We start from the raw sequence: 25,445 nt of genomic DNA, 5'->3' as shown, positions 1-25,445 counted from the left end.
TTACAGCTTGAAGGGTCCTATAGATATTGTCATGCATTTTAAGCCTTACATCTCCTATTCCTAGGACCTTACACTCATGATCATTTCCTAGAAGAACCTTGCCCCCATCAGTTGCCTGGTAATTCACAAACCAGTGTCTATTGGGTGTCATGTGAAAGGAACAACCAGAATCTATAATCCACATTTCATTTACTGAGTTCTCACACATTATTAGTGCATCAGAACTATCATACCCAAACTCACAAATTGATGCTCCACCATCTAGGACATTCTTTTCTTTGAAATCTTTCTTTCTTTTTGGACAGTTTCTTTTAAAATGCCCTTCTTCTTGGCAATGGTAACATTTAAAGGGATTCCTCCCATTTCTTGACTTAGATCTAGATTTGTTTTTCCCTTTTGAATCATTTTTAAAACTCTTAGATCTAGCAGTCAGATCATCACCACTGGAGGATTTTTCTTCCTGGTTATCTCTCAAATCTTTTGAATTTCAGGCTCCTATTACATCTTCTAAAGATAGTTTATCTTTGTCATGTTGCAGAATATCAACAAAATGCTCATATGATTGAGGTAAAGAGTGCAATAAGACTAATGCCCTATCTTCATCATCATACTTGACATTGATGTCTTCTAAGTCTAGGCAAAATTTATTGAACTCGTTTATATGATCCTGTAACTTTTGATTTTCTTTCATCTTAAATGTAAAGAATTTTGTCTTTAGATATAACCTACTTGACAAGGTTTTTGTTAGATAGAGACTATCCAATTTTTTTCAGATTTCTAAAGTTGTAGTCATCTTAGACACCTCCCTCAATACCTTATCTCCTAAACTGAGAATCAAGGTATTGAAAGCTTTCTTCTCTATATCTACTTTTTGTTCTACCGAGAGTGTCTTAGCCCCAACCCAACTTTTTCCTTATCCCTTGATTCCTCTTTTAGCGCCTCCTTTAATCCAAGATTACCGAGGAGGGCCTGCATCTTTATTTTCCATAAAGAAAAATCATTGGAGCCATTAAATTGTTCTACATCATAACTAGATGCAGATCCAGACAGAGCCATTTTCTTGGGTTTCTAAGACTGTTATAAGGGTTCTTGGATGAATCTTGAAAGTGATTGTGTGTAATCCTAAGCTCTAATACCAAATTGTTGAGTCTAGGATCAATTACACAAGAACTCTCACTCCCTCACAGCCAACTCTCACCTGATAGTAATAGAAATAAACTAACAAATTAATAGAGTAAATCAAAGAGCAATAACAAAAAGTAAAAGAGGCAAGAACTTAACATCCAGACTGTCGGTGACCGAGACAGAATCCACTAGAAAGCAATAGGATATAACACTCCTTCTCACACACACTTGGCTATGAACAATAGCCTCCTCTCTCGAGAATACAAGGACCAAGCAATGCTCTCTCTTAATTCTCTCTAGAGATCAGTGCAAGATGAAACAAGAAGAATGAATGCTGAATGTAAAAAAACCCCCGAGAACCTATCTGCCTCTATTTATAAAAGGGATAGAGGCGGTTACAAACAAGGACTTAGATGCAAATCGGAAAGTATAAAAGGACTACCGGAAATAACTTACAGCAAGTTATTTCCGTTATATCTTAAACACATAAAATATAAACATACAAAAAATTATTCCCACTACATACAAAGCCCTCTACCGAGACTTGACAACTTAACTAATGCAAATTCTAACAAGATATCATGGCCAATACCAAAGTAAGAGACTAAATTGAAGGATATTATAGGTGTAACATCAGTTGCAACAGAAAATCATCTACAGGTGTACACCTTTACAGAAAACTATAGCAATTTACCAAATACTAAAGGCCTCAGGGAGTAGCTAACATGTAATTTTGATGTAAGACTTCGCTGTTTCCATCCCATGGAAAATTACCTGAGAAGCAGCAGCAGAATTATCAGGTGTACTCTTTGGATCAGCCCAGCTAACAGTTGGGGTGTTGCCATCCAATTTAAAATTTGCACTTGACATTTTCTGTCTAGAATAATCAGCACAAGCATTGTTGTAATACTCTACGAAAGCAAAACCACGATTGCGGATTGGATTTTGAGGATCCTGTTATTACAAAAACACAATGATACCAGCACTCTTATTAGTATCAAGAATTTGATAAAAAAGAAGCTTAGAGATTCATGTATATTTTGTTCACATACATCAAACCATACCTTTATAAGCTCAATGTTTTCTGCTCCAGGACCAGTTTCCTCGATGACTTTTCTAAACTCATCATCTGTCCAGCTCTTTGGAACATTTCCAATAAATAATCTGTATTTAGCTTCAGATAGCGAACACCTTAATGTTCTCCCCTGCAGTGATTATGCATACAAAAGGTCAAACAAAATACATAAAGAAAATGCATCAAAGTAAGTAAGATTAAGGCACAAACCATTTAACATTCATAAAATGTTCATTTTTTAAGTTGGTTTTTTTTTTTTTTTTTTTGTGGGGGTTGGGGGGGGGGGGGGGGGGGGGTAGTATTGTTATAACCTCCAGCTGTACCTTGAATTCCTTGTTGTGTAACTCTTCAATGGCCTGCTGTGCAACCTCTGTGCTTTTGAATGCTACAAAAGCAAAACCCTTACTTTCACCGGTATCCTTATTTTTCATCAACCTTATCTGTCAAATGGTTTAGAAATTAAAACAATATAGGAAGGTGATAAAACCAACACCTAAATTCCAGAAACAACAGAAAATGAAGTCTATGCTAGCTTTTTATCTTTCCTGTGCATTGGAACTGACCTCAAAGATTTCACCTAGTGATTCACAGAGATCCCTCAAATCTTCTTCTGCAACATTACGAGGAAGCCCCCCAATGAAAATTTCAGATCCATGCGGAGGAAGAGCAAGGAGTTCAGCATGCTTCGCTTTCTCATCTTCATCAATGGAGGCAGCAGGCTTTTCTTCATCTTCCACAGGCTCCCTGGAAATGACGGCTTGATCTGGTTCGCTTCCATCTACTTCTTGCAACTGGTCCTTCCCACTATCCTCACTTCTCACATCCTCAGGTCTGTCTAAATTATTTTCACTGCCACCTTCCCCAGCCCCTTCATCATCTATTTGTTCTTCAAGATCATCCATCTCTTCAATGTAATTGTCATCATCAAAATCCACCCTGTCCTCAATCTCTGTCCCCTCAGCCATGACTGCTTCACGTCCCAAGTAATATCATCCAATGATTACACTTAATCTGCAACTACAAAGAAGGACATAAGAAGCATATTTTATTCATGATAAAGGGATACCAGTATGGATAGGTAAAAGAGAAGTAAAGGCAAAGAATGTTCGGAAAAGAAATGTAAGACCAGAAAAGCATGCTAACTTTCCATTACATGAGAAAATCATCTGGGTTTTGTAATGAAGTATGTCCGAAAAGCAAAAGCTAACGAACTCTATACTGTACCCCATGGTCGTTAATAATTTGATTGAACAAAAAACATAAAAAAGGGAGTAAAAAAAGAGCAATTTGGCATCAATCCCGGAAGATTGTTGTCTGTTCTCGGGAAAAACGAAAAAGGGTCAGAAACACATGCTGGCAAGAAGTGTTTCCCAAAGATTTAGCAGTAAAAAAAGGGGGGGAAGAAAGAAAGGTTTAAATTGTTTACTGGAAACAGCACATTGACCACCGCAGTGAAACTGGAATTCTCAACATAAGAATCCTACACCAACGTGAAACCAATTAAAATTTCAAATTTGCAATGTTTCTATTACCAGAAAGCAAAGGTTGAAACACAAATGAAATTGAGAATAGACAAGCAGAAAGAGAATCTCTACTACTGCCAATGAAAAGCTGATTCTATGTTATCTACACACGACGATGGCAGATGAAGACAAGTAGTAAATACCCAATTCAATTGCATCTAAGATGTCGAAATCCATAGAGGTTAGCAGATTTAAGAATAATACAAGGGAACGCTAAATCAAATACCAGCCATGAGCGTGAACCATCATGAAACACGAGTGAATGCTAAATCACCAGCAATGCAGAAATACACAATCCAAAATTAATCTACAGCAGCAACCGAGAGAGGAGAGAACGGCATCCAATCCTTAAACCCTATTGAGCAAAATTGGTTCTGAGAAATGCACATATGTTCGTATACCAATCCACGTACCTCTGATATCAATAGAAAGCGGGAAAGAATCGAGCTTTGCAAGTCCAAAAGCGATTCAAGAACTAGGGCCAAATTACAGGATAGTGATGCGCTTTTGCTTATACCTATCCGTCTCTGGTATCTAGTTGCAGTCGCGTCCGTGAGGCATTCGATGAAGCCCAGAAAGGTTTCAAAGTCCAGAAAAATGGCCCTAAATTAATGGGTAAAATACACCCATACGCGAGGCTTCGTAAAACACATAGATTACCCTTTATGTTAGAGAAATTACAGTAAGTAACCTTATTTTACAGAACATGTTGTGAATACCCCCCTATCCCTAATTTATGACTGCCACATTTTCTTAAATTCTCAAAACCCCTTCTCTTATGTCTGTCTCTCGTCTTTCCCATCTTTCTCATAGTTACGGCAGTAAAAATGATAGAACTTGTCCTAACTAGTCATTTCATTTCTTTATATCTTTATATATTTGTTATTATCAAAATACAACAATTAAAATTTATGATGTGGGGTTTACTCGAGTTCGGTGTCGAATGAAGTTAGGTTGCCATAAGAGAGGTCTCCTCAAGAGAGTTTGCCGCAAGGATTTCGCCACTAACTCTCGCCACAAGGCTTTTGTCACAAGGCAAGATTTTGCCACTAACTCTTGCCACAAGGTTCTGCCACAAGATTTCCCCACTAGCTCTTTTACTACAAAGCTTCGTCACTAGCTCTTTCACTACAAGGCTTCGCCACTAGCTCTCGCCACAAGATTTTGCCACAAGACTTCGCCACTAAGTCTTGCCACAAGATTCTACCACAAGGTTTCGCCACTAACTCTTGCCACAAGACTTTGCTTTAACTGCTAGCTTTGCCGCAAGGATTTGGTTTTGCCGCTAGCTTCACCACTAGGATTCGGCTTCGCCGCTAGCTTCGTTGCAAAGATTTGACTTCGTCACTAGTTTCGCCGCAAGGATTTAACCCTGTTAATGCTAAGAAAATGGGTTAGAAAGCTCGCGGGAATCTTCCCCCACGAAGACCCTCCGATGCAAAAGTCAGTTTCGAATCTCAATGACTATTCACGAAAACAGTAAATGTGCATTCAAAGTATCTAGATTTTACCAAAATTAAAAGTCATTTTCAATGTCTTGTAGCTGGGTATTTATAGGGCACAATTCTCAAGGATGCTTGGTACTAACACGTGTCGCTTATTGAATGAACCATGTTCAAGGTGTGTGGCTGCAATCAAGTCTTTGCCGCAAGGCTTTAGCTTTGCTACTAGGTCTAGCTGCAAAGATTTGCCTTCGCCACAAGGTCTCGTCCCAATGTTTCGCCTTTGCTCTTTTCGCCACAAGGCTTCGCTACTAACTCTTTCGCCATAAGGCTTCGCCACAAGCTATTTCGCCATAAGGCTTCGCCACTAGCTCTTGCCGCAAGGTTTTGCCACAAGACTTCGCCACTAGCTTTTTCACCATAAGGCTTCGCCACAAGTTCTTTTGCCACAAGTCTTTGCCACTAGTTCTTTCACCACAAGGTTTCGCCACTAGCTCTTCCGCCATAAGGCTTTGCCACTAGCTCTCGCCACCAGGTTTTACCACAAGGCTTTGCCATTAGCTCTTCCCCACAAGGCTTTGTCATTAGCTCTCGCCACAAGGTTTTTGCCACAAGGCTTCGCCACTAGCTCTTGCCATAAGGTTCTGCCACAAAGGAGGCTCATGGCACACTATCGCAAAGCCTATGCTACAAGCCCTTTGCCGCAAGTGAACTTGTGGCACACTACCACAAGCCTTTTTTTTTTTTTTTTAAATTCTCATTTTTTCTCAACCTATTTTTCACGGCACAACAATTCCCCCCACTCTTCTGTTTTGTCTTTAGACAAAATTGAAGAGTAAAATATTAGCCAAAGAACCGGGTCTAGCACCTGAACTCAATCAAGGGTTCCAGGATACCCAAAGATCTTACGTCGACCGGGGGCTTAGGTATTAGATTATCTCTGGGCAACCAGGCCCTCGAGAGATAGATTCCGCTGTGGGATTCTTACCGGGTGTCTGAGCTTGCTGGGAGGGCTAGGCGCTGGATTAGCCAAGGAGTCAGGTCTAGTTTGGAGCATAGCACCGAACTCAGTCAAGGAGTCCTAGCTAGCCTGCGAGCACAGTCTTCGAAGCGTCCGATGATCCTAGGATGAATCATGGCGCACTGGCTATTGTGTTCTCCATGTCTGTCTTTCGGGGTTAGTTTACCTCAGGAATCTGGGTTCTGCCAGTGGTCAGGCACGGGATTCCTACCAGACATCTGAGTTTGCCAGCAGACCTAGGTGTCAGATTAATCAAGGAGTTAGGTCTAGCCCAAAAAGCATAGCACCCAACTCAAACGAGAGATCTGGGTGAGTCTGAGGGCATAGGCATCAGATGTTTTGGTGATCCAGGGCCAACTCATGGTCATCGGCACTAGATTGCAACTGGGAGACTCAACTCTGATAAGCGAGATCATGGCAGAACTTGTTATAGGGTTGTGTGTTTCTTCATGCCTTCGTTGGGCCAGTCTACCTTAAGGGATCTGGGTTTAGCCAGTGGTTCGGCATGAGATTCCTACCAGGCATCTGAGTTTGCCAGGAGACCTAGGCGCCAGATCAACCAAGGAGTTAGGTTTAGCCAAAAAGGTATAGCACTGAACTCAAATGAGGGATCCGGGTGAGTCTGCGGATATAGGCATCGGATCCTCTGGTGACCCCAGGCCAGCTCATGGCCATCGGCACTAGATTGCCACTAGGCGACTTGACCTTTGGGAGCGGGCTTATGCTAGAGCTATCATGTGATCACTTTACTTTTTTTCTTCATTCCTAGGGTCAGTTTACTTCAGGGAATCTGGATTTGGCCAATGGTCCACGCGCGAAATTCCTACCAGACATCCAAGTTTGTTAAGAGACCTAGGCGCTAGATCAACCAAGGAGTTGGGTTTAGCCAAAAAAGCATGGCACCTAACTCGAACGAGAGATCCAGGTGAGTCTGTGGGCATAGGCATCAGATGTTCTTGTAATCCCGGGCCAACCCGTGGTCATCGGCATTAGATTGCCACTAGGCGACTTGACCTTTGGAAGCGAGCTGTCCTTGAGCCGCCATACCTGCGTGACACATACAAATAATCTGGACCCATGGAGATTTTACATGGTTCAGCTTATAGTTTTGCCTACTCCACGGGAATGCAGGGGGTATATTCTTTTATATATCGAGAAATGTTATTACAATGGAAAATTAGAGACAATTCTGGCCTCCAACCAGATCAAGTAATGCTTCTGATGACAAGCTTCACTCTACGTCTCGTGCTTCGTCCCTTCCCCTAGGGCTAAAGCTTGGAAGTACCTCTCGAGGTGCATGGTGTTCCAAGCTTTTCCTATCACCTAGCTTTATAGTGTTGGTAGTGTGCACATGTTGGGGCCTATCATTTTCTGAATTTTGTAAGGTCCTTCGCATTTCGGGCTGGGTCTCCATTTCTCTTCTATTACATTCCCATGCGTCAAAAATTTCCATTTGGATGATAAACTATTCTGCTCGGTCGAACAACTCAATCACAGAATTTGGGTCAAAGAAAGCTAAGAATCTTCTAAGAGAAGCATATGTAGTTCTATTTAGCAGGGCTAACACTGCTAATCCGACTGGGAGATCCCTTACTTCTTGCGCCGCGGCTCTAAACCGCTCAATGTATTGTTTTAGGGATTCATCTAACTTCTACTGTAAACTCATTAGATATATTGCACTCTTCTTCTTTGGGAGATAGACGGAGAATGCATCTAGAAATTCTTTCTTCAACTGTTCGAATGATCATATATGTCATGCTAGTAATTCAGTGAAACACTGTTGAGCTTGTCTTGCCAGGGGGAGTGGGAAAGCCCTGCATGTCGTGACCTCATTCCATACATCTAGCATGGCCATTACGATAAAATGTTGTAAGTGCTTCTCGGGGTCCTCCCTTCCCGAGTATACCGAAAGGTGCAGCAGTTCAAACCCTGGTTGCACTGGTCGCCTTTGGAGTTCCTCAAATAGAGGGAACCCTTTCAAGGGAGTTACCTTTAGTACCATTATTACCTGTTTCTGTTCTAGCACCTCTTCTATGAGGTGTTTAATTTTAGACACGCTGAGTGTTTCATGTTTCACTTCATTTTGGCGAAGAGATGGGTCATAAGGAACTCCTAAGTAGGTGTTTTCTATTGTCTCTCTATACGTGTGAGCTTTTCTTTCCCTCCTGCTATTTTTCCTTCTCGAGTCCGTTACTTCCAAGACTTGACTATTTAGCCCTGGAGTTCTGATTCTTATCCCCTGTCGAGGAGCCCTTGAAGGGTTGTCTTGGGATCTTTGATATTCTACCCTCGTATCGATTTGTCCCATGTGGGGAATGTGAATGTCCAACATTAGTTCATGTAACAAAGTAGTAACTTCCTATAGTCTTTTCATATTCTCCTCATTGGTCATTCTGAGTTCATCATTCTGTTGTTTCAGCTCCTCAAAATTCTTCCGCAGTAGTTCATAATCTGAGAGTAAGACTGTGGGTGGAGCTATTCTTGAAGTCCCCACGATGTTTCCATTTGGAATTGAAGATTGCCCAGAGGAATGTTGTTCCTAACTAGCGAGCGCTGCACATGGGACTTGCTTCTCTCGCCCTGTCACATATCTCCTCAATCCAGCTACGTGTACTTCTCCTTACTCTGAACATTCCATACCTCCCAGTCCGGTGGTATGGTTGCATTCGAGTACATGAAAGTTCCCAAAATGCACATCGTTGTTAGAGTGATCTATTGAAAATTTTGGTATGGAAGAGTGCACCTGATAGGGGCATTTCATGGCTCTTGTCCTGGTACGAGCGCTCCGTCGGGCAGGGTTAGGCGGGTTCGCCCAACTAGTTGATCTTGTCCCTCTCATCATCTTGTGTTAAGATTGGCTTTTTGTTGCGTTTCCCACAGACGACGCCAAATTGTTGTTGCCAAAATACAATAATTAAAATTTGTGATGTGGGGTCTACTCGAGTTCGGTGTCAGGGTGAAGTTAGGTTGCCGTAAGAAAGGTCACCTTAAGGGAGTTTGCTGTTAGGATGCTCGCCGCAAGGATTTCACCACTAGCTCTCGTCACAAGGTTTTTGCCACAAGGCTTCGCCACTAGCTCTTGCCATAAGGTTCTGCCATAAGGTTTCGCCACTAGCTCTCGCCACAAGGTTTTGCCACAAGGCTTTGCCACTAACTCTTGCCACAAGGCTTCACCACTAGCTCTTTCGCCACTAACTCTTGCCACAAGTCTTTGCTTTCGCCGCTAGCTTCACTGTAAGGATTTGACTTCGCCGCTAGCTTGGCCGTAAGGATTTAACCCTGTTGATGCGAAGAAAATGGGTTAGAAGGCTCGCGAGAATCTTTCCCCATGAAGACCTTCTGATGCCAAAGTCAATTTCGAATCTCAATGACTATTCACAAAAGCAGTAAATGTGCATTCAAAGTGTATAGATTTTATCAAAATTAGAAGTCCCTTCCAATGTCCTGTAGTTGGGTATTTATAGGGCATAATTCTCAAGGATGCTTGGTATTGACACGTGTTGCTTGTTGAATGAACCATGTTTAAGGTGTGTGGCTGCAATCAAGTCTTTGTCGTAAGGTTTCGTCGCAAGGCTTTAACTTTGCCACTAGGTCTAGCCGCAAAGATTTGCTTTCGCCACAAGGTCTCGCTGCAAGATTTTTCCACAAGGTTTCGCCTTCGCTTGTTCACCACAAGACTTCGCCACTAGCTCTTTCTCCATAAGGCTTTGCCACAAGCAAGGTTGTTAAAATCGGGATTTTAAGTGGGATCGACAAAGGGTCCATAAAATCGGATCGTAAAATCGAATCGTAAAATCGTAAGATTTTAGAGATAATTAAAAATACCCTTTAATTTTTGTAAATATATGTTTACAATAATATAATTTTGTAGAAAATGAATTAATATTATTTAATAACTTGATTATTCCTTATTATAATTCAAAAAATGATACTTCCCAAATATAGCTCAAAAACTAGCAGGTTGGTATAGGCAATTTAGAGGCAAAATATAGGTAATTTAGAGGTAAAATATAGCTTAAAATTCTTTAGAGGATGCTTCCAATGTCTTCCATTAGATTTATATTGCAATTTTTTCTTGATTTAACATTGATTAAATCAAGTAATATCCCAATTTGGGGTTGGGTGGTCCATTAATTAATTACTTGTTTGTCTTGATTTACTTATACAATCAATGTTAAATCAAGTAAAAATTATAATTTAAATCAAGTAAATTGGAACTTATGCAATTAATGTTAGATGCTATGTGACATTGGAATTTATGTAATCAATGTTAAATCAAGTTCCAATTTAGAGGCAAAATATAATAATTCATTGCATAAGTTCCAATGTCAGATGCTATGTGACATTGAGACGTTGGAAGCATCCTCTAAATTACAACTTAAATCAATAGAGGTCTTTGAATCGTAAAATCGTTTGGGGATCTCTGAAGCGTAAAATCATAAAATCGTACATGTAAAATTGAGATTTTATAGGATTTTATCCCAAATTGGATTTTACATGGGATTTGAATCGTTTGGGGGTCTTCGAATCGTAAAATCGTACGCGTAAAATCGAGATTTTAACAACAATGGCCACAAGGCTTCGCCACTACCTCTCGCCACAAGGTTTTGCCACAAGGCTTTACCACTATCTCTTTCGCCACAAGGCTTCGCCACTAGCTCTTTCACCACAAGGCTTCGCCACTAGCTCTTCCGCCACAAGGCTTTGCTACCAGCTCTCGCCACCAGGTTTTGTCACAAGGCTTCGCCACTAGCTCTTTCGCCACAAGGCTTTGCCACTAGCTCTCGCCACAAGGTTTTTGCCACAAGCCTTTGCCACTAGCTCTTGCCACAAGTTTTTACCACAAAGAAGGCTCGTGGTACACTGTCGCAAGGCCCTTGTGGCAAACCCTTTGCCGCAAGTGGGCTTGTGGCACACTACCGCAAGTCTTTTTATTTTTTCTTTAAAAATTCTCATTTTTTCTCAACCTATTTTTCATGGCACAACAATATCATTTTTTATTTTCTCATTCTTTTCCCTAACTTTTTTTATCTCTCATTTATTGAGCCCATAGGATTTCAAAACCTTATCGCAAGATAAGTTTGGGCTCAAAATTCATGCCGAGATATTAATACATTGTTGTTACTCAACTATAACAATGATTTTATAGATGGGAAATTGCCTTAGGATGACTCAGGTATAGCTTATCCAAACGATATGTGATTCTCTCGTGATAGAACGATAGCGATGGATTACTTCTCTGAAGGATGGATAACTTCTCCGAGAAATGGATAACTCCTCTGAGCAATGGATTGCCTTCTTGAAAAAAAGATAGGTTAGGGGCACGAGTGAGAATCCTTGTGCAAACTCTCTAATACTTAAATCAACCTATCATAAAAGTGGAATACTTAAATGTAAGAAGTAAGTGTGAATGTGAAAGTGTACCCAATGGAGGGGATGACCCCTCTATTTATAGCAATAGAAGAGGCTACCAAGTGTCGAGTAACCCAATCTTCTCAACAAAAACCTCAGATAAGATTTTAACCGAGTCTCGCGAGAGTAGTTTTGATTAAGTCTCTCAAAGGCATTAACAAGGGTACGAACATGTGGGCACACAGACGCATTCGTGGCACCCCTAGATGACCCTCACTCAAGGGTGTTGATGGTATTAGCATGTGCAAACATGGGCCTGGACACAGACTCAGACAGATATGGACACAGGTACGCTGTTAGGCATGCAGTTGTGCATGGGTGTAACACCCCCAAGTGACCCCATTTAGGGATGAGCCATCATGGCACTGTGGGGGGATAGTCCCTTGTCTTATGGCAGCATGGCATGGCCAATTGCTGGGGCCTATGCCTGGTTACGCCACCCCCAAGTACATGTCCCTTGGGGGTATGGCCTTCTGTCACTTTCGAGTAACCCCCACTCGAAGATGCCTACCACCTTGGCTAACCCCTATCTGAGGTTACTCCCAATCACCACGTGGGGCTTCTTTAGGCTGCCATGTGACGTTTCCTTATCTTTTCAATTTCTTTTTTCATTTCCAGTATTTTTTTAAGCATAACAATTGCTCACTATTCTTTTTTTTTTGGCATCCCAGGAGGAAGAGTATTTCGCTTACTCCTCTACTTTATTTTCAATAGGCCATTTTTTTCCTTAATAAATTTTTTTTCTCTATCTTTCTCCTCTATCTTCACGTCTCTCGTAGTTATCTTTTCTTGGCCTTCTATTTAATCTTTTCTCTAACAACTCTCCTGCAAGAATTCTCTCAAAGTTCCCTTGGATTCATGATTTTTGCATTGTATACTTCCTCATCCATGGGCTTGTGACACCCCCGAGAGACCCTCATCCATAGGGGTTTTCGGATAACTTCACCCTTGAGTAACCCATATCCATAAGTGTCATTGGCGGTTCCACCCTCGGATATGTTAGTGTTGATGCTTTAATGCTAGAATTAGATGACATCTGACATTTATAATTATAGGACTAATGATGTAATTCTTAGAATATATATATAACAAAATGTGTTTTCATATTTTGAGGTTATATTTTTATTCATAACTCTCCAATCATTATATATGAATGAGTCCTTAGATTTCCTATTAAAGGTCTTGTTGTTGCCAAAATACAATAATCTATTTTTAATTGTGGGAGAATACATGTGCGGGTGATCATGGGAGTTTCAAGAGTGAAGGGTCTTGTGAGCATCGGGGATCCTGAGAGTCTTGAGAGTCCTGAGAGCCTTGAGGGTCTTCAGAGTCTCGTCACCAAAGTGGCTTGCGAGTTTCATGACCAAAGTGTCATGAGAGTCTCATCACCAAAGTGTTTCAAGAGTCTCATCACTAAAGTGTTCCAAGAGTCTAGTCACCAAGTCTCTTGAGAGTTTTGTGGGTTCTGGGTAAGTCTACTGATGAGAGACTCTTATGATCTTTTAAATAGGTGACCTGATGAATGAGAGAGTCTTGATGACCGAGTGAGTCTTGATGACTGAGTGACCTATAAGATGAATGCACGGTTAGAGGCGTGGCTGAGTGTCCCCGTGCAAACCCTCAAATACTTAAGTCAGTTCTTGAGAGCAAGAGCGCAAGAATGTGTTTCAAGTGCTAGAAAAAGCGTACCTAAGGTCGGAGGCATGGCCTCCTATTTATAGAGGAAAGAGAGACACGTAGTTGCCTTCCTGAGAGTCTCGCGGCCTATTCAAGGGATATTCTTGGTGGCAAGAGAGTGTTTTAGGCATGAGGTATCGGGGTAAGTAAGGGGAAAACACTCTCCCGATCAAATGATTGAGAGAGTCGCCCTTGTGTGGCCGAGAGGGTCTCTCAATCATATAACCGAGAAAGTCTGTAACACCCCGCCCTATACAGGCGTGTCACTATAAGGAAATTCCCGGGGTTTCTTTTTTTTTTTTCAAGCCTGTTACTCGCGGCGCCTGTGAGCACAATCTTCACATGCAAATGAAACACTCGTTGTAAAACTACAGCTGGCACCCGCGGTGATCTTAAGAACAATCTCCACATGCAGATATATACCCCGAGAGTTCCAGTTTTACTCGTTTAGTTAACAATATAAACACAGCGGAAATACTTAATTAATCAAATTGACGTGGCCTATCATGTGTTACACACCAAAATGTTCCCATACCGTCATACGAATATAACATAAAAATTATTACAACATCGTCAAGCGATATATAACATCAATGCTTCCAAAATAATACAACACAACAACTATCAAACAAACACCACTGGCTCATCGGTCGTGTCCTCGACCTCGCTGCTGTCCCTGACTGAAACGTTGAATGTTCCAGGGGCATAACCCATGTTAGATGATAAACCATCTAAGTGAAGGTATGAAATAGTTATATAATGCATGAAAGACATACGAGCATGGCATACTATACGACAACATGTAGGACACGTCTAACTCGAGATATCACCCTGACATGCTTAATCCCTCGAATGTCCCACTGTGGCACACGTTCACCTGGTCTAATGTTAATCCCTCGGGTGCACCGTCGTGACACCCGTTCACCTGGATTAATATTGTCCCAATCTCAAGTAGACCCCATATCACCCCATACGGACCCAACGATGCAATTAGACTTGACCTCACATGATATGAAAATTTACACGCCATGCACCAATATTTTAAAAATAAACAGTTAATGCAATGTAGTGAATATCGACACAACGAATGTAAGTAAAAGCCTTGTAAAATAAGCTAAGTCTAGGAGGGTATAATTACTCACAAGAACTCACCAAAAGCACTTAAAAACACTTTCAAGTCAAGATAAGGCTAAAATCAAACCACTCACCTCAATTTGGAAAAGTTCGGATTTTGCCTCGAAAAACGTGCCACACTTCAAAAATTGTGTAATTCTTCTTCCAATGACCCAATTGATTCCTATTTCACCATTTAAGACCTTTGGAATCAACATTTCTATTTTTTTCACAATTTTCTCTATTTTTATTTAATTTTCAAACATTTTTACCTTCAGAAATTCATTAAAAATACCTAACATCAATTTTCACAAAATATTTTTCCATGATAATTCCTAGAATAATTTTACCTAAATTATGAAATTAAAAACACATAAAAATCATACCTCACGCGCCCTCATGCGCCACCCAGAGGTCCCGCGAGTGGCTGCCACGCGCCGCCGCACAGTCTTCTTCTCCGGTCGTCTTCACCGATTCCGGCGACGTCCAATGCCCTAAATTCTTATAGGGGCTTGTAGATCTCTTCAAGGCGACCTCAATGGTGCCCTTGTTCGTCGGAAAAAGTGGCCGGAGGTAGGATTAAAAGCGAGTTGTAGGTCGCGGCGGCGACGATTCGTTTTTCCGGCCAAGCTTCTAAAACCCCTCTATTTCTACACCAAACGCCCCCAAAATTTCCAGAATCGATCCTTAGAACACTAAGAACAAAAGCCCCTTATCCTTGTGCCTCGATTCAAGCCCGAATGCCCTGAATTTCTCTCAATTTTTAAGAAAACCCTCGGTCTCTCGACGTCTATTTATACCCTCTCTCGACCCGATTTTCCACCATAGATCGGTTGCCCTTATCCCCTTAACCCTAGATCTAGCTTCTAAACCAATTAATAAGCACCAAATCGCGAGCCTAAGCCCCCGAAAGATCCGGCCAAATCAGAAATCTTTTGGCCATGATTTCCGATCAAATCACACCATTTTCCGGCCAATGGAAGCTCCCAACGAGACCATCATCGTCTGGAGGCTAGCCTAGAGCCTCCGGGCGACCTGCCCGATGCCCTAGAAGCGACCGCTGATGGCCATAGGCGGCCAGTCGGTTTCACACCAAGAACTTTGCAAAAATTGCATTTTAGCCCCCAACCTTCTTTTAATTGAATTTCCTCCCTTTCTTAGATACCCTTGGACTTTCTAACACTTCCACAACGGCCCTCAAGTTCTATATTTTCCATTTCCTTTTGGAATTTCTGAAAAATTCGTCGATTCGACCTCCCTCTGATATTTTGCAAAATCTGTACTTTTGCCCGAACTCCCCTAATTGCGTGCTTTTGACTTCAAACCTTTGAAAATCCCTGATTTTTATCAAATATCATCTAATTGTGCCATTTCTCGTCAATTAGCTCATCTTAACTTAGTCATTCCTCTTTTGTTTAAGTTTCAAATATCGCACTTAGGCCTGAAACTTTGCTAAATATTATTTTTGACCCATATCTTCAAAAATTCTCTTATTATTTAATACCGGGTATTACAAAGTCTCCCTTTCTTGGCTTGCTTAGGTTGCTCCTTTTGGACTCTTGTCACATTTTAAACTCTCATCACATTTTAGACTCTCGTCACATTTTGGACTCTCGTCACCTTTTGGACTCTCGTCACATTTTAGACTCTTATCACCTTTTAGACTCTCATCACATTTTGGACTCTCGTCACATTTTGGAGTCTCAGGGCAGCGAGGTGCCTACCTACTCGGTATTCTGTGAACCTTTCCTTGTTTGCAAGGCATATCAATTACTTCTTACTTTTTTGGCTGAGAGTCTCGAGCAGAAGAGTACCTTGTCTTGCAAACTTTTGGATATTTCTTCTCTTGAGTTGTTTCATCTTTTACACGTTCTTTCGAATCTATTCGTGCATCATGCATTTTAATTTCTAGGCTTTCATGCTTTCAAATTCCCTTATGGAGGTACACGAAAAGTTTTCTTTCCATATGTGCCCAGCTTTGTATTAGACAATGCGTTTGATTTTGCTTATTGACAGGCTATACACTGTATAATGGGCTAGATTGATTTTACTCCCAGTTATTTGCTTTATGCACAGGATGATAGGCTTGCATTTGTTTTTTCCTTGTTGTCGAGTTTTGAGCAGGACAATGGGCTTGAGTTCGTTTTCCCCTATTGTCGGGCGATAAGCGGGACAACAGGATTGCATTGGGTTTTTCCCTCGTTGTAGGGTTTGTAAGTGAGGCAACGGGTTTGAGTTCGTTTTTCCCTTGTTACCGGGTTGTAAGTAAGATAACGGGCTTGAATTTGTTTTTTCCTCATTATCAGGCCGTGTGTAGGGCAACGAGCTTGAATATATTTTTTCCTCGTTGCTGGGCCATGAGCAGGACAACAAGCTTGAATTTGTTTTTCCCTCATTGTCGAGTTGTATGCAGGGCAATAGGCTTGAATTTGTTTTTCCTTTGTTGTTGGGCCATGAGCAGGACAACGAGCTTGAATTGGTTTTTCCCTTTCTATCGTGCTGTAAGCAGGGCAACGGGTTTGAATTTGTTTTCCCCTCATTACTGGGCTGTATGCGAGGCAACGGGCTTGAATCTGTTTTTCCCTCGTTACTGGGCTGTGAATGGGGCAATGAGTTTGAATTTGTTTTTCCCTCGTTGTCAGGCTGTGAGTAAGGCAACATATTTGAATTTGTTTTTCCCTCCTTACCGGACTATATGTGGGGGCAACAAGCTTGAATTTGTTTTTCCCTTGTTGTCGGGCTACTAATGGGACAACGGGCTTGAATTTGTTTTTCCCTCATTGCTGGGCTGTAAGTAGGGCAATGGGCTTGAATTTGTTTTTCCCTCGTTACTAGACTATAAGCGAGACAACGGGCTTAAATTTGTTTTTACTTCCTGCAAACAAAACATAACAAACAAATTTCATAAAGCAATGTCAGAGTAATGAAAACACTAACATTTTTTGCATGGTTTAGTAAATAAACGAGTACATCCACTGCTTCGTTTTGGGGTCTTATCGCTACCATTAATCACGAGATACATAAGTCATGCACAATTTCGAATAGTTCATCTTTTTGATCTTTCTCATAATCTATCTTGAACGTGTCTGGAGTTTTCTCCTAGTTTTTTCTCTGAAGGAGTTAATGACAACTAACTGATTAGTAATTAATTTTGTAAAAGTTTTGTTCTAATTTTACCCTTATTTTGATCTTAAAATGGTTTAAATTGAGTATTATTATGCATTTTATAATTGCGTGCAGGTTTAAAATATTAATATAAATATATATAATATAAAAAAAAATAAATATAATATATGGATTGCAAGTCCAAAACAAGGAAAAGCCCAAGTCCCACAAGTTGCTTACATCATTGCTTACATCATTGTTTGCATCATCGCTTACATCATCGCTTGCATCATCGCTTACATCATGGGTTGGAATGCTGTCATCGCTTACATCAAGTCATAAAGTTCCAAGAACTACACTTTGGCCCAAACTTTTTGAGTAATTAGATATTTTATTTATCTTTGTATTTTTAAATAGGTATTTTGTTTTTCTTTATATTATTAAATTAGATATTTTGTATTATTAAATTATATATTTTGTGTGGTCTCCATTGCATCTTGTGGGCATTAAATAGCTCACTTGGTTGCATTTGTAACCATCCAAGTTTTCATATAATGAAAGCATAGTTGTGTTCTTAGAATTTTTCTCTCAAATTTTCAACTTTAGTTTTTGTATAGTTGTGTTCTTAGAATTTCTCTCTCAAATCTTCAAACTTTAGTTTCCATATAGTTGTGTTATGTTATTCTTATTGTCTTTTAATTATATACTGCCTATATAGTCGGTTAAATATTATCTTTCAATTATTGTCTCTTAATTATACACCACCTATATGGTTGGTTAAATATTGTCTTTTAATTATACACCGCCTATATGGTCGGTTAAATATTGTCTTTTAATTATATACCGCCTATATGGTCGGTTAAATATTGTCTTTTAAATACTGTCTTTTAATTCTCGTCATTTAAATTTTTACCAATTTATTTTCAAATGAAGAAAAGTAGCTAAATCTAATCTTGGGTTAAGACAAGGATAGTGTCCAACGCCAATGATTCCAAAAAAAGCTGTGCTTTAAATGTGTAATATTAATCTGGTTTAATTTGAGCAGTATACGTATAGTGTATCTTTGAGTTTGGATTGGAGTATAAGCCTAACTTAGCATTTTCATGCCATATATGGAGATTGCTAGACCTGAAAATGTTTTCATACCCAATCCCAAATGATTAATCTGTATCTATAAATTTTGTCTGTGGAATATAATTCAATTTATGATAATTGCTTAATTTAGAATTTTCATGCCATGTATGGAGACTAGTTAAACAAGAATTATCATTATCTCGAACTAAAATTACTGACAGATCTACAAAACTTAATTCAGATAAATATTACTGATCTTTTCTATTAAATCGGGAATTAATTAGTTTTGACACTGAAATTGTCTTGACCCAAGCTGCTTAAATTCAGTGTTTGTTTAGTTTTAATTCGTCCCTTTAGATCTTTTTAATCACCTTCGAAAATCAAATCTTTTGTGATTTTTATTTTCATCCATAAATAATCTCCTTGTGAACCGACTTGGACTCACTGAAATATAAACTTAAAATTGTACTACACACACACTGCCCAGTATAATCGCCCTACACCTGCTTTAATAAGAGAATTGACGTTTGGTGAATTTGGTTATAGTTTTGAACAATAAATGTGCAGGGTAGCGTAACAGTCACTAACCGCTCTCTCCTAAGGGCCTGACCTTTCATGGCTTATCTTGGCAATGTATAAAGTAACTTCGCTCTTTTTTTCCTTTTGTGGATGCCACATAATAGGTGCATGCCTTTCGCTAATCCCCTCAAACTTGTCCCACTCCCTCAGATGTAGGAAATTTCATTAACAAATAACAAGAAGAAACCACCGCTCCCATATCGTTGAGCAAAGGATGACCCAAATTTATATTGTACGCCAGTGAAGAGGTCTTAACTACCATGAAAGTGTCTTGTTGTGTTACGGTTTGAGGTTCAGAGCCAAGTGTGACTAGCAGTTGAATAACTCTTATAACGAGAATAGCTTTTCCGGTGAAGCTGCATAGGGGGGAAGAAACCTTTTTCAATTGATCACAGGAGATATTCATTTGTTCAAAACAGTTCTCGTAAATAAGATTGGCTTAACTACCACTATCAACCAGTATTCTGCTGATGGGATGCCTTACAATAATAGCTGAAATTACTAATGGGTCATCGTGCAAAATGATTATGTCTCCTCTATCAGCTGGTGTGAATGTAATAGGCTTTTCATTCTCCTTAACTTCCATTATTGAGTTAATTTGGCATGCTTGTCGGGCGTAAGCTTTTTGGGAAAAGAATGAGTCCCCTGCCATAGTTTCGTTGCCTGAGATAACATGTATGGGTTGATGAACTAGTTCATTGTCCAGAGATGGATTCCTTTCCTCTCTCTTGTTGTCTCTGATTTGATCTCTCCCGCTCTTCTCGTCTCTCTTCTCCTCTTCGAGGCTCTCTATCTCTACACTATACATACCTTTGAAAATGTCCATCACGAACTAGAATCTCAATCTGATCTCTCAACTCCCTACACTGGTCAGTGGAATGACCACGAGTCTTGTGATATCTGTAATATTCTTCTCTATTCTTTCCCATGGGATAGTCAACCTTTTTCGAGAGTTTAATGAAACCTAACCCCTCGATGGCTGCAAGAATGGTCAACCGAGGTTGCAGAAGTTTTGTGTAATGGTGGAACTGGGGTCGAGGTACATCCGATCCCCTAACTCGACTAGAGTCTTCTTTAGTATCGCGTTCCTTCCTTTTCTGCTCTCTATCCTCATTTCCTCCTACAACTCTCATAACTTCTGTACAGATCACGTATTTATTTGCCTTAGCAAACAAGTCTACCAGGGATGTTGGTGGGTCCAAAGACAATGATTCTTGTAAGGAAGTTAGCCATGTTCCATGTAACATAACAGACACTGCCATTTCAACTAGCAAATCGTGAACTTCAAGGGTGGCATTCCTTAATCTGTCCACATACTGACGTAGAGTTTCCTTATTCCCTTGTCGAATACTAAGTAGGTATGTGGCATTCTTCTTCCTTCGATTGTTAATTACAAAGGCCTTAATGAATTCTGTTCCATGTTGCCCAAATGAAAAGATAAAGGTCTCGGGTAAACTGTTGAACCATGTTTGGGCGTACCCTGATAGAGTTAGGGAAATGTCCGGCACATTATGTCATCATCCCATACATGCAATATCATCAATGACTCATAGTTTTGGATGTGATCATAAGGATCATCCTTGTTGGAATAGGGGCGATCTGGGGTATCTTGAATTTCCTGGGTAATGGCTTCTCTAATAAATTTGCAGTAAAGGGAAGTTTTTTGCATTGTTGCTCCTCTACAGCCGGGATTAGTTTTTTCCATTCAAGTACCTTTTAAACTACCCTTTTTCATATCATCTCGTATACTTGCTACTGTTTGGTTTTCTTGTCTTCCTCTTTTTGGCGTACTGGCCATGGTTTCATGGTACCTCTTCCTTTGTGGGCTCCTCGCCCTGCCATCCATTCGTGGATTATCATTTCTTTTGGGTCCAACGTGGGAATTATTCCTTAGTAGTGGTGATCTTGGACTATTCTCCAGATGAGGAGAAAACTGAGAATGAGAGTCAGGAGCAGCTTCCCGATAGGAATCGGCTCCCAAATTAGGCTAAGACTTCTGTGGCTACATAGGTTCTGGCATAAACCTTTTCAAGGTATCGGGTAGTGCCCCTCCATGCATCATGCTTTGGAGTATCCTAACCATGTCCCGAAGTGCTTGTATACCTTCAACATGTCATTGTCTTAATGCTTCATATCCATCCCACGGGACTATGCGTGGTGGCTGTCGCGAAGTCCCAACTTGATCAGTAGGGTATGCTTGTGAGCTGATGTTAAGTGGAGGTGGGGTTAGCTTGTACCCCACTTGTGGATTTAGGAAAGTAGAGCGAGCACCTCCCTATGGCTGAGAGTCTGGAAGAGGTGGGGTGCTCCTTATGGGTAAGAGTCCTGTGGAGATGGGTACGCTCCCTATTGCTGAGAGTCCCATGGAGGTGGGCATGTTTCTACGCGATGGGCGTGTTTCTACGCCCTAAGAGAAAGTTCGTCGATGTCCATGGGTGTTTGCCATATTTTAAGTTGACTCTTTGTCCATTTTCCCACAGACGACACCAATTGTTATTGCCAAAATACAACAATCTAGTTTTAATTGTGGGAGAATACAACATGTGCGGTCGATCATGGGAGTCTCGAGAGTGAAAGATCTTATGAGTATTAGGGATCTTGAGAGTCTTGAGAGTCTCGCTAACAAAGTGTCCCGAGAGTCTCGTTACCAAAGTGTTCCAAGAGTCTAGTCACCAAGTGTCTTGAGAGTTTTGTGGCTTTTGGGTACACAGAGTGACGGGAGACTCTCGTGATCTTTTGAACGGGTGACTTGATGAATGAGAGAGTCTTAATAACCAAGTGAGCCTTGATAATTGAGTGACCTGTAAGATGAACACACGGTTAAGGGAGCGGGTGAATATCCCCGCTCAAACCCTCTAATGCTTAAGTTAATTCTTGAGAGCAAGAATGTGTTCCAAGTGCTAGAGAGAGCATACTTGAGGTCAGAGGCATGGTCTCCTATTTATAGAAGAGGGAGAGAGAGACACATGGTGATTGTCTCGAGAGTCTCACGGCCAGTCCAAAGAGTCTCGCGGCCCATCCGAGGGATATTCTTGGTGGTGAGAGAGTGTTTTAGGCATGAGGTGGCCAAGTAAGTGAGGGGAGAACACTCTCTTGGTCAAATGATAGAGAGAGTCTCCCTAGTATGGCTAAGAAGGTCTCTTGGTCATATGACTGAGAGAGTCTCCCTTTCTTGGCCTGCTATTTTTGGACTAAGAGAGTCTCTTTTTCTCAGCCTGCTCCTTTTGGACTCTCATCACATTTTAGACTCTCGTCACCTTTTGGACTCTCGTCACATTTTAGACTCTTGTCACATTTTAGACTTTCATCACCTTTTGGACTCTCATCACATTTTGGACTCTTGGGGCTGCGAGGTGCCTTCCCACTCGTTATTCTATGAACCTTTCCTCATTTGAAAGGCATATTAGGTCTTATTCTTAAGTGTTAAGAATATGTGATAATTGACCTTTGCAATAAGGATATCTTATTAATAAATTCCCAGTCCTTAGACATCTCAAAAGGGGACTATGATTAGTCAAGTACGGACTGACATATGGGATACTATCTTTGATTAGTATGAGATGCTAATGATAAAGGATGGTGAGTCACATGCCATAATCCATGAGATAGATATAGTATACATGTGGGTAGGTATTAGTGGAACACTTACTGAATGTGACACACGTGATAGATCACATGTCTTAGAGGATCTATGGTTTATCACAGGCTTCGATTGTGTTAGTGATCCTTTGACCAGAGGCAACACGGTTGTCTTATGTGTTAGTGCCAAGGATTTGTCGTTGCTAAGAACCATTTGGTTTCCGAGTGAGAGATGTATTATGTGGTCCCTGTGTAGTGGCATATGGAGGTAGGTGATTGCTAATGGGATCCATCGACCTTCAGTGTGAGGTGAACATCCTATGCAATCAATGGTGGTATTGATTGTAGAAACCCCTAGTTAGGGTACATTTGATTGGAAAGTGTTCCAATGTCGAAAAGAGTTCCGACATGTCGTCTCAATCTCACCACACTGATTTTGGCATAGTCATCGAGTTAGTGAGTTTGATCAGTCCATGACTCGCACTTGATCAGGATGATAACTGGTGGAGGGATTATAGTACATGAAAATCAAAAGCCCAAATAGGTTCTATTCTGAAGTAAGACTTCATTTCTAGTAGAATTGCCCTGACATAATGCTAGTTGTCACTCAGGGTCTTTCGGGATATGTAACACCTGGTGTTATTGGTGTTAGAAAATAAGGAAAGTTGTTTGAAACTTTCGAAAAGTGCCCTTGTGATAAGTGGATCTATGGAAATAATAGTGCCCTTGGGGAGGGGCATTTTAATAAATTGGGTAGCGAGACCCCATTAAGGCTAATCGAAAAATTTGGAAATTAGTCCCTAGTTGGAATGAGAATTTGTTGGGAATTATCTCATTGTGCAATTGAGTGGAATTGATGGAATTGTTAATTCCTAGGGGCATTTTGGTAATTTGGAGTATAATTCCATGAGGGAATTAATCTTTGGAAAAAGAAAAAATAAACTAGTGAGTGGAAATAAATTATTTTCCCCTAAATTGGTGAATAAAGGTGGTGGCAAATTGGATGGCTAGGATTTAATGTTTGGAAGACAAGATTAGTGTCAAGAGATGACACTTGGCAAAGTCTTGTTCAAGTAAAATGGTGGGATTAAATAAATCCAAATGTTAATGAAAATTAGTCATTCATGTAATGATGGTGTTGGAATAAAGAAATTCCAAATGAAAATGGAAAATTGTCACCCATTAATACTTTGAAAATGAAGGATTTATTTAAAATTATGTCTTTCATTCTTGATGTATGAAAATTGTCTCATTTATTAAATGGTGAGAAATTTACAAATCTAATGGATGAGATTTGTTCTTGGAAAAAGAATTGATCCAAGGGCCACCATTAAGTCTTAGAAGTGGGCATGGATTGTGCTTCTTCCAAGAGAGAGGAATGTAATTTAAAGAAATGAATGGTTGAGATTAAAGCTCTCAAAAGCACATGGATTGTGCTTTCTTGTATGGTTAAGATCTTATCTTGGAAAGTGAATGTGATCCAAAGGTGGATATTAAGCAAGACCTAATGCCATGGATGGTGTTTATTTGGAAGGTGAGGATTTATTCTCATAAGATGATCCAATGGCTAGGAATGGGTTTTGAAGTTACTAGATATATAAGGGTAAGTTGTCTTCCAATTTGAGAAAGAATGGAAGATGAAGGGAAAAAAGGAAGAGATTGGGAGAAGCTTTCTAATATGAAGAAAGAAAGAAAGAAAAGAAAAGGAAAGGAAAGGAAAGAATGGAAAAGGTAAGGGATGGCCCCATGTGGAGGTAGCCTTGCAAGTTGGTAAATATATTTTATAAATTTTTATGTAGCATTTGCATATAATGGTTAACACTTGCATAATGTGAGTTTTAGTGTACCTATGGCCATATGGAGGACTAGTGTTGTGGAAGGGGTATGTTGATGCCTCAAACCTGGGTGGGTTGTGAGGACGAATGGACCATTTGCATGCATTTGACATACATAAACATGGTTATATTCATATTTACATACGTTGCACCCTTACTGAGCTTTGTAACTCATGAGGTTTTCATCCTCACCTTGTAGGTTATTCTTATGGAAAGAGGTTGGGAAAGTTGCAAGCTTGAGGTTAGAAGCTTTGGGATGTATTTTTGTGTTGTTAGTTTATGGCTTGTTGAAGCCTAAGCATGTATTGTAATTTTTATGTATGTTGTATAAGTATATGGTTGATACCAAGTGTATTTTGGTAAGTCTTTCATGGTTTATTGTGGAGCTCTAAGGAAAATTTGAATAAAAATTTGGTTTGAAGGCTTGAAGGCCAAAGAGTTAAAGTGGAGTGAAAAATGCAATTGTGTATGCATATTTTTGGTATTTAATTTATCGAAATTTTGGGCTAGAAAGCCCAGGAGAAAAAAAAAAAAAGAGAAAAAGGATCACAGTGGCAGTAGCTGGGGCCACAGTGGGCAACAAGTGCGCCGGTGCGGGAGTGCGGGCATGCGGCAAGCGTGTGCGGCCCTCGGCCAGCCCGCGTGACCAGCGCACCGTAGGGCCTCGGGGGTGCCAGCAGGCCCCACTGGCTAATTTTTTAAAAAAATTTGAAAAAATTGGGGAGTTTTGGGGCATTTCTTGATTGATTTTGGGCCCTGGAGAAATTTTTTAAATAAAGAGATTTTTCAGGCATTTTTGGAGATAAATGCAGAATTTTTTGAAAAATTAAAATTTATGAATTTTTCCTCAAAATTGGTAAAATCAATGAGTGGTTTGGAGTTTTG

At 40.3% G+C, this 25,445-nt stretch overlaps 1 protein-coding gene across 2 annotated transcripts in view; it reads right to left on the bottom strand.

Annotated features, from left to right (window-relative positions):
- LOC127787078 (heterogeneous nuclear ribonucleoprotein Q) overlaps positions 1–4,327 on the bottom strand; it is a 30,555-nt gene extending 26,228 nt beyond the window's left edge. The window contains exons 1-5 of one of the 2 annotated variants that reach the window (XM_052314935.1): positions 4,137–4,327; positions 2,764–3,217; positions 2,524–2,640; positions 2,190–2,330; positions 1,900–2,079 (exon numbers count right to left, since the gene is read on the bottom strand). In XM_052314935.1, the coding sequence (XP_052170895.1) occupies positions 1,900–2,079; positions 2,190–2,330; positions 2,524–2,640; positions 2,764–3,165 (840 nt within the window). In that variant the 5' untranslated portion in view covers positions 3,166–3,217; positions 4,137–4,327. The remainder of the gene's footprint in view (positions 1–1,899; positions 2,080–2,189; positions 2,331–2,523; positions 2,641–2,763; positions 3,218–4,136) is intronic. The other variant, XM_052314934.1, reaches the window with a different exon arrangement.
- Positions 4,328–25,445: the final 21,118 nt, after the last annotated feature.

This window comes from Diospyros lotus, chromosome 12 (genome assembly GCF_014633365.1).
Source record: "Diospyros lotus cultivar Yz01 chromosome 12, ASM1463336v1, whole genome shotgun sequence".
In the NCBI taxonomy this organism is placed as follows: Eukaryota; Viridiplantae; Streptophyta; class Magnoliopsida; order Ericales; family Ebenaceae; genus Diospyros; species Diospyros lotus.
The sequence above is the reverse complement of the archived record's forward strand: the minus strand, read 5'-3'. Positions and strand labels throughout refer to the sequence as shown.